Below are 12,822 nucleotides of genomic sequence, written 5' to 3'. Positions count from 1 at the left end.
ACTGCCTGTCAGTCTTGGGGTTACCTCGCACACCTTTGCCTTCCTGGGCTCGACTGAAAAACAGCAGAGGGTCTTGCGTTGTTGTGGAGAAACCAGACAGCACGCTGGCTTCAGAGGCTCTCAGCCCTGGTGTGAACGTACCTGCTCTGAACCACGGTGTGTGGAGCAGTTGGGCTGGGGGTGTGTGGAAACGAGCTGCGGTTCTGGGGGTACAACGAGCTTCCCTCAGTTCCCGGTGGTGTGTCAGAGCACGGCTCGACGCCGCGCCGCTTCCCGGTGAGCAGCACAAGGGGCTGGCCACCAGCCCCTCCTGCAGAGCAAGCACGGGCAGGCACCAGGGACCGGTCGTAAACCGGCGCGGTGCACGGCACCACCCCGAGCCCAACCTCGGTGACTTCCCCGGCACCACCTCAGCCCTGTAACACGCACCAGAAACCCCAAGCTCATCCCAAAGGGGCAGCAGGCAGCCGGACCGGGGGCTCGGCGGGTGGCTGTCAGTGGGGGGGCTGCTTGGCCTAAGTGCAGCGCTCCCGTGAGTTTTGTTTTTTTTTTTTTTTAACAACGCTGTTACCAAAAAAACAAAATCTCTGCGGCTGCTCCTGTCCTCAGCCCTTCGGTCTGTGCCCTTGTGAGCCCAGGGCAGCGGTCGGTGCAACCAAGACTGAAACTCCTGAGTTTTCCAGTTCGGGCTGGCACAAGTCGTACGCTGCTTGGTGTCACTGGCAGGAGGCAGGCTGGGGAGCGGGAAGGCAAAAAACAGAGTTAAGACCAAGAAAAGGCAGTAGCAGGAACCCTGGAGGAAGCTGCGAGGGGATTTTTTTTTTTTGGGGAAAAAGCGACGTCATTTGCCTTCCTTTCAGGCACGTAAAGAGGAAAGGCAAACAGTTCTGGGAGAACTGGGCCAGAGCTGCAGCTCTGCACTGGCGGCGGGTGAATGCCCTGAGCTGTGTTTGTGAACTGCGGTTGATCCGAGCGCTACGCCTGGACTTCAACCCTGCCAGCCAGCGGAACAGAAGGTGTTTCTCCTGCTGGCCTTGTCCTCTGCAAACCACCCGGCTGCCTCCGACTTTCTCTGGGCCGAGCTGAATCCAAAGCACCCTTTGGGCCCCGAGAGGCGGTTTCCTCTGGAGCAAACCGTGCCAGGGCAGGACAGCTCTGGGCCGGGCGGCTGCAAAAGCGGCTCCAAGATTGCAAATCCCTCGGTCTGAGCTAGCGGAGAGCCCAGACCGCAGCCTCGTGCTCGTGACCCACGCAGGGAAAATGCCTCCCACATAGGACACCGGGGACCAAACCCAACAAATATTTCCTTGTATTGATTCTCGGCAAACGCCTCCCTGCCCGAGCTCTGGCTGCGCTCGAGGGTGGCAAGAGCTGAAGGTCCCTTCGCCTGTCACACCCGTGTCACAGCTCCCGGAGAAGCTGTTCTGGTGCTGCCACCCCTTGGAGCTGCAGCTGCCAGCACGCTCCAGTGCTGCGCCCGGCTGCAGCTGCCTCGCTGCTGGTTTTGGGGCTGTAGCGCCGATTCTTCCTTCTCCCATCTTCTAAAAACAAAACCTTGAAGGCGTGCGGGCTCTCTGCAGGGCTTCCCATGTGTTCAAAGCGTCTCCTGGTCTTTTGTCTAGCATCAGATCTTGGCTTGGCCTTGATTAATGGCAATCGCAGCTCAGATCACTCAGGAAACGGCACAGGCTGCAGGACGGCTTTGGAAGGAGCACTGAGAAGGCAGAACCCCAAGGAGGGAAACAGGCACGAGGTATTTACATCAGTTTCGCTTTGCTTACTTTGAAGAGAAGCCACCACTCCTCTGTCACTGCTAAGGACCAGGCTGTAAAACTTCGGGTAAAATTAATCTGCTTTCTACCCCGTAAGCTGCCCTGAAATAAATCCTTCAGTAGCTCGAGGTGTGGACGGGGAGGTTTCCCTAACACGTGCAGCCGTTCCGATCAGAGCCACCGAGCTTCCTGAACCCCGAGCTGAGGAAGCCGCTGGCAGTGGGGTGTCGGGGACTGCACGGCACTGGGTGCTACTGGAGGCACTGGTCCTCGCCGCAGCAGGGAGCGCCGCTTAGCACGGTGAGGACACGTGCGCTGCGTGGTCTCGGGGAGAGGCTCCTGACAAAACCGAGCCCAGCAAAACCGAAGTCTCCAGGAAAAGGAGGGTGCTGAGTCACGCTCCCTAAGGGAAGCACCCAGGCAAAAAAAAAACAAAAAACAAAAAACAAAAACACGTTTCTGTGCATTTAGCTTGGTAAAGGGCTCTCGTATTTCTGAGATCTCTTTGGCAACCACGTCAGATCACCCAGCAAAACACTCAGTGCTAATGCTCAGAGCAAAAACCACTCCAGCAGCAGCTGAGGCAGCTTGGTCAGTGGCAAACGACCTTCAGCAGCCAACCAGACTGCATTCATTCCCCGGGCAGCTGCGAGCAAAGCAAGCCACGATCAATGCCTGGTCAATGCAGCAAACCAACACTCAAAGCCAGGAGAGGTACAAAACACAAGACAAAAACAAGACAGCAGAGAGAGAGCAACTACGAGATCATAGTTCTAAAGGCAAAGATTTCAAGTATTTCCAGAAACAGCAATGATCTCGCAGCAGCTGTGTTGAACAAGCCAGCTAGTTTGGGGCAGGGGACGAGCTCCCACGCTGTGCGCACACAACCCGAAGCATCCGAACAGCCCTCCTGGGCGTTCAGGAGACCCAAGGGAAGCAGGAGCAGTACCGTGCACCGGTAACAGCCGCTCTGCGCCACCCCACCTGATCAAACTCCCTCGGAGGGAAGACCAACCTCCTCCAGGAAGAGCACTGCAGGAATTCAGGTAGAAAGGACAGAGGACAGAATAACGTGGCCCAGGCTCGCAGGAGGAACTAGCAGGGCAGCTTAGGAGCCGGTGGGGACAGCAGAGACAGCAGTGACACAGCCACGTCCCAGCTCAGTGCCAGGGGCTGGCCAGCAGGCTGCTGCAGGCAGCCTTTGCTCCGCTCCCCTGGGGCCCCGACAGGCTGCTCCAAGGGCTGCAGGCACCAAAGCATCCTCTCTGGCAGACCCTTTCCAGCTGCGAAAAGGCAGCATTTACCTGGTTATGGGTTTAAAATCCTTCCAGGAACCATCCCTGCAGTGAACGGTGCCTGGTGGTCAGGCTGAACTGCAGTCCTCGTTGAACAGAAGTGGGACGGAGCCGGCAGTCACGGCACCTTCTAGCACGAGGTTTCTACGCCCCAGGAACAGGTTGGAAATTCTCCCCCCCAGGCTCAGCTTTCCGAACATCACCCGTTGAGCTTCCTTACATGCAAACAGGCACTTCCCCAGAGCATCCCTTATTTGCATCTGGCTTTCCCATGCCCTACACACCCGCTCTGCATTGAGTCCCGGGAACAATCCCCCCAAGCACTGTGAGTGCTCTCAGCTGTACAAAATCCCCTTCGTGCTCGTGCTGCTGGGAGGGCAGAGACCAGCCTCCCCTGCACAAACCACCCGCCTGGCCCCGGCTCCCCCCGCAGAGGGATGCTCCTCCAGCACCGGTGCAACGTGAGCAGAACGTAAGAGACAGAGCCCGGGTAAAGAGCACACCTTCTGCTTTATAAAAAAAAAAAAAAAAGACCGAATCGGATTTTAAGGGTGAGGAATGCAAAAGAATCCCGCTAGACACCACAGGTGCACCAGCTCCAGGGACCACGGGATTGACAGTATTCCACTTGAGGTTTTTTTTTTGGTTTGTGTGTGTTTTGCAAGTTTGATCCATACACATTCGCTCGTGGTACACAGACTGAACAAAAAAATGGGCCACTGCATCTGTAGTAGGCATTGGTAGCTCTTTGCAAGTCCATTCTCACCCCCTCGTCTCCAAAGCTCCACCGCAGAGCTGCATGTCAGTGTGACCCGTGCTGACGCCTCAGCGCACAGGTCTAAGTAAACTTGTCCCAATATGTATGTACAACTCCGTTCGGAGGCAGGAAGCCCCGCGGGTCTGTCGGTACATGCAGCATTCGAGGAAGGTCACCAAACACAGCTCATCTGGGAGTCCCGGGCTGTCCTCGCCTCGCGTCTCTTCTTGCATAAACAGGGTTTTTCCACAAATGGCCAGCTTTAAAAACAAAGCAGGGAGGGGAAGCCAAACCAAAGTCTCAGTCTCTCTCCTTTATTGTCAAAATCTCTCCAGTCAGTGGCTCAAGGTGTGGTCTCAGTAACGTCCATGATTTATGAAAGCATGCTCAGAAACGCGAGCAGTTTACAAAAACAGGCTCTAACAGGGACTTAAACTGTACATTTCAAAGGGCTTTGGCCAGTTAAATAAGCTTGACTGCTTACGTAAGGAACATAATCCTCTCCCCCCACCACCCCCGTACCCAGACCCAGCCTTTTGAAGAGTAATCACAGGCTATGAACTCAAGGCACATTTCAGTTCAATTAAGGCACATTTCAGTTCAATTAAGGCACAAAAACATGGTCCACACCAAAGCACAGGACCTATTTTGGTTTCCCCTCCCCAAAAAAACAGCGGGTGTGTTTATTCCATTACCGGTAAATTCAACTAAGCATTTTCTAGTCATGCCCAAGGACACCCGAACGTATAACCAAGTCCCATGGCTTCTCATGTTTACTTTACGATAACCAAGTGGCAGCAACAGAAAGATACAGCTTCCTCCTGCCGCAGTGCTGCAGCCCTCAAGGTCACCTGGCTTCGTGCCCTCAGGGTGGCAATGCCGCATCTCGTGCATTACTGGCTCTTAAAGAGGAGCAAAGGGAAGGAGAAGGCTCCGAGTGCCCCCAGGGGAAGGCAGGACCAAGCAGCTCCTCGCAGACCCTTCGGAGATGCTCTCCAAGGAAGGCTTTCCTTTCAAAGCAAGCCACTTTTAAGGGAGTTTCTGGCAGAATAGTCGAACAGCCCGATTCTTAATCACAAAAACCTTCAAATGAACCGATTCTCTCACTCACCTGCCATAGCCCAAGTTCAAGGCTTGCCCCAGCAGTCAGCACCAAATGACACCAAGCAGGATGGGGAAATGCAGAGGGCTTGGCAGACGAGTGAGAAGAGCTGACTGGCATGCAAGCCACAGGTCACCACGTGCACAACCAGAATACCTCGTGCTGGTAGTTCACATCAGATTGGCAGCAACTGGGAGACGAGCGGGGTAGCAGTCCAGGCATCTCGCCACCCTCCAGCTGGCACTGACTATCTTGGGAGACACGCCAGGAGGCCAAAGATTAAATGAACCACGTTACCTGAACCTTCTCCTTACAAGGCAGCAGGAGATGACACCACTGAGGTGTCACCAGGAAGGTGTCAGGAGGAAGAAGGCGTTATCTGGCCACTGCAACACCACGGACAGAGGACTTACACTCCTGGGACCACCAGCCCAGCCCCTTGGCACGGAGATCTGGGTCCCTAGAGAGCAGATGCTTGGCTTTCGCCTCAGCACCGTCACAATCACAGAGACACCATCTGATTATTCCCTCCCCAGGTTAACTTAAGCAACGCCAGAAAGCAAGAACTGTACAGCAAATTCTCAAAGCAGGGAAAGACCTGGGCCACTGGGCTTGTTGAAGCTAAACGTGAAGATAGGAAATAAAATCACAGAGGCATAAGTCATCCAATACTTCCTTGTCCATCTTCTCCTCCCTGGGCACACATTCCACCTCCCAAGTTCATTAGCTCCACAGTTCACTTCCTTGATGTTCTATATCGTCCAAAAAAAATAAAAATCCAGTGAAACTCAAGACAGCAGAAGTAGTTTGGCCTCAACAAAAGGATAAGGGTAGACTGGAGGGGGGGAAAAGTGACATAGCGTGCTCCGTATTGAAAGAGGAGAAAGCTGATGGCAGCAAAGCCTCGCAATGCCTGCCTGCTGCTCGGGTCCTTTTCCTTAACAATACACCTGAAGCAGAGGTGCTCCAGATGAGTCAGTCTCTGTGTCTTGGAAAGAGGAATCTCTGCTTGTTGGAGAGCCTTGGAGAGGAAAGAGAAGAAATGGTGACATTAGACCAGGTGAACTGTAGCAGCCAAGTGCCTGGCAGTTAGGCAAGCAGCTGCCACAAAAGGCTTTGTGTATCATGAGGGAGGAGAAAGCCACACAAAGCCCACAGGCAGGGATCAACCCTGCCCGTATTGTGGCCATCTTCGAGGAGAGATCTGTTATTATGCAGGAGAAAACTTGTCTTTTAGCCCTGGGCGGCTCTTTGGAGTGGAGCATGCATGCCGTGAGGATCAGAGCTCAGGGGACAGCCAGTCATTCTGCCCCACTCCCCTTTTGCACAGTTCTCTTTGTTCCCGTGTAACCCAGCTGTGACCTTCGCTGGGCACACCCCAGATACAGCCCCAGACTTTGTCAGGGTACTCGCAGACTGGCAGCTCTCGGGGCAGGTGCTGTGCACAGGCAGAGAGCACCCCACACGGGGGTGTCCTTCCCTCTAGGAGGACCCAGAACCCGGGCAGACCCCAGCCTTCTGAGCCCCCTTCGCTCCCAAAGCTCCCGAAAATGACACACCTTACGGTAACCCAAGAGGCAGATGCCAGCTCAGCCTTTGCAGGCGGTGAAAACCGAAGGCACACCTAACAGGAAAAGCTCAGGGCGCTCCCCTCACTCCTCCTAAATCCCCTCCCACAGCGAGGCCTCTGCAGCTGAGACCCCCGGCCAGGCACGTTACCTGCACTGCTGTGCCGCCTCATGTTCCTGGCGATCACATCTGCCGGCGTTTCCTCCGAAATTTGCACCGCCAGGTCTGGAACGAAAAAACAAGAGGGCCTGAGACAGGAAACGGTGACTCAAGAGCCAAGCTACCTGTCAGGGAACGCCGGGGCTCTCCTTCAGAGGGCACCACCCGCAGGTAACAGGAGAGGCAGCATCTTATTCCCCAGATTGCTTCCACCTTTGTCTCGGTAATCTGAGCTTTATAGTCCATAACCACCAGGAAGTAACAGCAGCCTGACTGCTAAGTGAGGAAGCACGGCAGCCAACCGGTTTCCTCCATTACTTCTGGGTGTCTCCTGGCTCCCCGTACTCAGCTTGTCAAGGTCTTTCTACAACAGGCTCTCCTGTTCTAGAGGTCAGTCAATTCAGGCTGCTGCTGCAGACAAGGAGAATATCCTTGGAATAGCCACGAGGCACTTACACCACGGCCACAGCCCTCCCCTCCTCCTTGCAGGGCTATTTACTGCTTCCTCCTCACCCCCCCGTGCAGAGGAGGGCTCAGCTCCAACACAGCCCGCTGTCACAGTGGTCTGAGAGCGGAATTAGCAAGAACGTTGCTGGAACACGGGGAAGAGAGCCAGCACGGTAACTGGACATCCTCTGCAATAAGCCAGCTTGTCAGGTCATACCAGTTACGTTTGACTCACAGTCCTTCTGCCTAGCTGAGAGGTTCAGAGGAAAGCCAGAATCATTGCAGGAGCAGCAGAATAAGTGCTGCATTGCTCAGCACAAGCTTTCCTAGCAGTGACAGACACTACCAAGAAAGCTACATCGCAATGACTGGCGAGAAGCAGAGGTCTCGTAAAGATCTCCGTTCACACATCCAGGAAGAGAAGCCCAGCCTGAAGACAGGCACCAGTTCTCAACCCTACTCTACTGCCACATCTCCATGGCTTCGATTAAATTACCCTGCTGTAACGAAGCTGTAATGCCAAGGAACCTGCACGTACCGTCTTGGCTGATGACCGTGGACTCTAGCATGGTTTCGTTACCGCTGTCCGGCGCGTTGCCTCTGCTGGACTTCTCCTCGTGGCTCTGGCTGGCTGGGACAGAAATATGGGGCCGGACCCTGCTTTTCCGGGTGCTGATGCGTATGATGCCTCGGACCAGCCTGCACTCAGCATCCTGCTCGTCCAGGTTGTAGTCCTGAGTTATGCTATTGATGAGGTCCGAGATCTTGTTGGTCTTCTCCAGGAAGACAGTGTCTGACGTGCACTTGGCCAGCTCGTCGATCTGGTGGACGCTGAAGAGCTCCGTCAGCTTCTTGAAGATCAGGACGTCGATCTCCCTGCTGGACATGGAGCCGTTCAGCTCGCTGATGTCCAGGTCGGACTCGTGGAAGGAATAATACTCCTCCGAACTCCGGTGGCTGCTAGGAAGCGGCGGCTTTTCTATGCTGTTCCTGAAGGGCTTCTCTGGCAGCAGCTCCTTGAAGTACGAATCGGATTCCAGGTGGTGGCTGGGGCTCCTGTTCTGATAGACAGGAATGCCCTTCAGTTTGACATCCGGGTAACTGAAACTGCTGCCCATGTGGGACTTTTTGATCTGGTTCCCGTTCTTCTCGGTGGGAGAGACGTTGGCGGGGCTGTTTGGCAGTCGCCCGTTATAATCTCCATTCTTCCCATCATCAGTGGAGGTCTCAGCAGGCCCCGGGTAGGGGATACAGACACTGCAGTCCTGAAAGCAGCCCCCACAGGTCACTATACAACAGAAAACAGCCTTGTACGTGTTCCAGGCCTGAGACAGAGAGGAACAGCAAAAGCTCTGGTTCGGGGGAGCCTCTGCTGTACCAGAGATAAAGGTAATCGTTTCTGCCTCTCTCCCGTTAGAGTCTTTGAGGTCGGCTTTGCGACCTTTCCTGTCCCGCATCTGCTGGGCTCTGGTGCGGCCCTGCTTGATTTCAGGCGTAGAGCCGCTGAACACCTCCAGGCTGACATCGGCTTCCTTGGATGCTCTGGTCCTCAGGGGCACGGCCTCCTGGTAGGACTGGTTCACCTGGCGGTGGCTGTTCAGGTCGGGGGGGAGTCCTGCTTTCCGGCCCAGCATGGCTCACCGCTCAGGCACCTGAAGAACAAGAAGGCTTCGGGTCAAACAAAGCGTGTCTGCCCCCAGCCTCACCTTAGCGAGCTCCTGGTCAACAGAGAAGGGCCTAATGTTCAAACGCCGTGACACCTGAGCTCAAATCCAGCATCTCAGTTATTTACAGGAACGTTTCCCCTTAGAACTCGCTCGGTTCTTATTTGTTGCACAGACAAGGAAACCGCCCTGTGTTTCAGAGCTCCCCGACTCCTACGGCTTTGCTGCTTCCTTTCAGCAGGTGCCCGAATCGGGAAGGAGGTGTTTTAGAGGGGCCCCTTTTAAGGCATCAAAATCCCCACAGCCTTCAGCAGAGGTTTTCCTAAGGCAGCGGAAGAAGGCAGGCTCCAGAGATGCTGCTTCCAGGCGATAACCGAGCAACACAGCCGTAGGTGGAGCTGACTGACAGGCTCCAAAGGGAAAGTATCTCCTTTTAACCAACTTCCCCTTTGCCTTGCATTCTTTGGGACTAAGCTGGGCTCTGACAGCACTTACCCGTTTCAAAACACACCATGCCCAGGAGGAGATGACAGGTAATCAATCATTACGCAAGCTGCCAATTCAGACTCTAGGTTATTCGAATGGCATCAAATTTGGAGGATTTAGCAATGACGGCGTTACTAACACCGCTGAGTTTTGCCAGTCACGGCCGTGTTACGTCAAAGGCTTCGCTAGGAAAACTGCTGCCTTCATCTGGATTAAAGATCTTGTCAACGAGTCCGCCTGAAATCACGCCTCACGGGAGCAAAACTTTTACAGAGCCCTGCTGCAGGAATCCTAGAGCGAGCGAGCTGTTGTTCTCCTTGCCACCGTTCCACCACAGCTACCCCAGGCCTGGGCACAAAGTGTTTTTTACAGGCTCCTGTTGTCACACTGCACAGATCCCACAGGCAGAGTCTGGCACACGAAATCTCCCCGTTACAAAGAAAGCTCAGCAACGGCAAAGGAAGTCAGGTCAAGGCTGCCGCTCTCTACTTTTATTGCTGTTGCTTTTATCCCAGCCTGTGACGGGCCCCTAAATTGTCCACGGTTCCTAAGCTTCTTGGCTAGCACCGCTTTCACCCCCAAGAGATCCTTTTCAATACTAATTAGGCTAATTAATAAACAGCAAGAGCCCAGACATAGCGTAAGTGGTTTTGGACTGCGCCTGCTGCTCTGCTCTGTACTTTCTATAGGGCACCTCAAGCATGAATAAGTAAATCTGTCCTACCTTGTCAGAGCGTGCTTTGCAGGCAGCGTGACACTGCGGCTGCAACGCTGCCCCCACCAAGCACCAGATGCAGACTGAAAACGCTCCCCAGGCAGTTATCTCACACCACTGCTTTCCAGGAACCTTTTGGCTCCATTAGATTACAAGAATTTGTAAGTAGCGCATGTCCCAGGAGCTCCTTTTGCACATTCCTGGGTGATATGCTAAACCTAAAAGCCCCAGATGCTCCAATCTCGGCGTCAAACGGGCAGAGCTCGCCAGACTCGGCACCAGCGGAGGGTTTGCATTGCTCTCATTTCAGAACAGTTTTATTTTTTTCCTCAGTTTCACCATTTTTGTAACGATGTCCAAAATTTAAAAACAAACAAAAAAATATTTGAGCTGATCTAATCACAGAAACGCTTAGGGGGATGTTTCTCTCAATAGGGAGGCCTTGTTAACGCATCTAACACATGCGCTGCCCGTGAACAACCGCCAGCATTTATGGAATGAAATATAACATCCTGAAGTTTCACAGCACCTTTAGCCTAGGAAAACTATCTCAGCTCTGCAGAAAAAGACCACCAGAACACCCATCTGAAAGCATCCCAGCGGGCACGTACTGAACACAGCCCATCGATTCAGCAGGTTCCTCTGGCACAGGGACCGCAACACGCAGCCCACAGCTCAACACAGCCCCAAACACGCACCTGGGCTAAAATCCACCGCCAGGCTGATACTCACGGGATCGCCGGGAGCTCTCTCTGCTCTCACGCAGGCACCTATCTGAGTTGGGAAGATCCTTCCAAAGAACTTCAGTACCAGAAGAGCGAGGTGGGAACCGCAAGCAGTTTGCGCGTCTAAGAGTTAGCCAGGGTCTAAGATCTTCATTGTTCAGAGGACAGGATTTCCTTCGAAAGTTTAAAAAAAAAAAAAAAAGCAAAATTAGGTTGCGAGTACGCTCGATAAAGCCACGCTGGTTTGCCAATAACCACAGTGCCCTGTTTCCAGAAACTAGGGAAGTCAAAGCAGTCATTTCAAAACGGGCCAGAAGAGCTAAATTCAGGATTTGGGCATAGACAGAGCTTCTCTTGGATCTATGGATGCTAAATTCAGGATTTAGGCATAGACAGAGCTTCTCTGAGGTCTATGGAAGCAGCAACACCTTGTAGCTCTCCCAGCCAGCAGCTGAAAGCTGCCCCGCGGAGCACCGGCTCAGCCTCCGGATGGAGACCCTGGCTCGGAATAACACGGCCACGCCGTGCCCCCACGTCCAGCCTCCCCTCTCAGGCCCCGACCGAACCCAAGGAACCGCCTCGCACCGGGCCCCTGCACCCCCCCAGTGCACCCCAGCCCCCGTGCTCCAGGACACGGGGCCGGAGCGGGGCTCCCAGAGAAGGAACCCGGCGGGGCCGAGCGGTGCCGCAGCGCCCCGAGGGGCCGCTCCTCTGCCCACCGGCACACCCGCGGGGCCCGGCCGGTTCCCCACGGGGCTGGGGTTAAAGAGCCCCCGGAGGGCGGCCGGCAGGCTCTGAGGGGCTGGGCACGGCCCGCCCGGTCCCGGTAACCGGAGACCCCCGGGGAGAACCCAGAGCCCACCGGGAACGGACGGGGCCCACCGGGGGGGGAGACAGGAGACCCCCGGGGCAGGATCGGGGCCCGACGGGGCGGACCGGGGACCCCAGGGGCAGGACCGGGGGTCACCGGGGACGGACCGGGGCTCACCGGGGGGAGACCAGGGACGAACCGGAGACCCCCGGGGCAGGACCGGGGCCCACCGGGGCAGGACCGGGGAGCCCCGGGACCCACCGGGGACGGACCGGAGCAGGACCGGAGACCCCCGGGGCAGGACCGGGGACCCCCGGGACCCACCGGGGACGGACCGGGGCAGGACCGGGGACCCCCGGGGCAGGACCGGGGACCCACGGGGCAGGACCGGGGACCCACGGGGCCGCCCCCACCTCCCTCCAGCCCCACGGGAAAGCCCCGTGAGAGCCGCAGGCAGCTCCCAGCGGCCAGCCCCGGGCCCGGCGGGGCGGAACGGGGCGGAACGGGGCCGAGCCGTGCCGGGGGGGGGGGGGGGGGCTCAGCCTGTCGGGGGGGCTCAGCCTGTCGGGGGGGCGCAGGGCTCGGGACGGACCCCGGGGCGGCTGCGGGGCGGGGCAGCGCTTCCCCGCTGGGTGCTGGGCCCGGCGCGGTGCGGCGGGGCCGGGGGGCAGCGGCGGGGCCCGGCCCGGCCCCGGTTACCTGCGAGCCAGGGAGCGGCGCCGGCCCCGCCTCACCTGGGCCAGGTGCGCCCACGTGACCCGGCCCGACGGGGCGCCGCGAGGGCCACGAGAGCGCGGCTCGCGAAGCTGCCCCTGAGCCACCCCCCTTCGGCCTCCGACCCCCCCCCCCCCCCCCCCCCCCGTGTCCGCCCCGTGGGATCCCAGGGATCCTCCACGCGCACACGGGATCCCTCTTCCACGCGATCCCAGGGCGCAGACAGCGTGCTTGTGTCCCGTTCTGGGTCCTGCGGGGCAAGGGAGGCAGGGATACACTGGGGGGAGTCCATGTCGATGGCCACCGAGGTCACAGGGTCACAGAGGTTTGGGTTGGAAGGGACCCCAAAGCCCACCCAGGGACCCCAAAGCCCACCCAGGGACCCCAAAGCCCGCCCAGTTCCAACCCCTGCCGTACATAAGATGCCACCCACTAGGTCAGGCTGCTCAGAGTCCCCTCCAGCCTGGTCCCGTACACCCCCAGGGCCTCACCAACCTCTGAGGGGAGAATTTCCTCCTCACCTCTGATCTAAATCCGCCCTCTTCGAGTTTAAAGCCGTTCCTCCCCCCCACTAAAAGGACATTGAGGCCCTGGAGTGTGTCCAGA

The 12,822-nt window shown here is 56.7% G+C and overlaps 1 protein-coding gene across 3 annotated transcripts; it reads right to left on the bottom strand.

Moving 5' to 3' along the window:
* Positions 1 to 3,558: 3,558 nt before the first annotated feature.
* On the bottom strand, positions 3,559 to 12,313 carry KDF1 (keratinocyte differentiation factor 1). Of its 3 annotated transcripts, none has more exons than XM_066982380.1 (5): positions 12,202 to 12,313; positions 10,699 to 10,865; positions 7,640 to 8,753; positions 6,646 to 6,720; positions 3,559 to 5,947 (listed from the first exon to the last, which is right to left on the bottom strand). In XM_066982380.1, exons 3-5 carry the CDS (start codon positions 8,733 to 8,735, stop codon positions 5,865 to 5,867), a joined length of 1,254 nt encoding a protein of 417 aa, XP_066838481.1. In that variant the 5' UTR covers positions 8,736 to 8,753; positions 10,699 to 10,865; positions 12,202 to 12,313; the 3' UTR covers positions 3,559 to 5,864. The 3 variants fall into 3 exon arrangements, with proteins under 3 accessions (XP_066838481.1, XP_066838482.1, XP_066838483.1); XM_066982381.1 differs by lacking the exon at positions 12,202 to 12,313 and adding an exon at positions 12,095 to 12,190; XM_066982382.1 differs by lacking the exon at positions 12,202 to 12,313 and adding an exon at positions 11,680 to 11,782.
* Positions 12,314 to 12,822: the final 509 nt, after the last annotated feature.

This window comes from Anser cygnoides, chromosome 24 (assembly GCF_040182565.1).
Source record: "Anser cygnoides isolate HZ-2024a breed goose chromosome 24, Taihu_goose_T2T_genome, whole genome shotgun sequence".
Taxonomy (NCBI): domain Eukaryota; kingdom Metazoa; phylum Chordata; class Aves; order Anseriformes; family Anatidae; genus Anser; species Anser cygnoides.
This window is presented reverse-complemented; position numbering and strand designations above follow the sequence as displayed.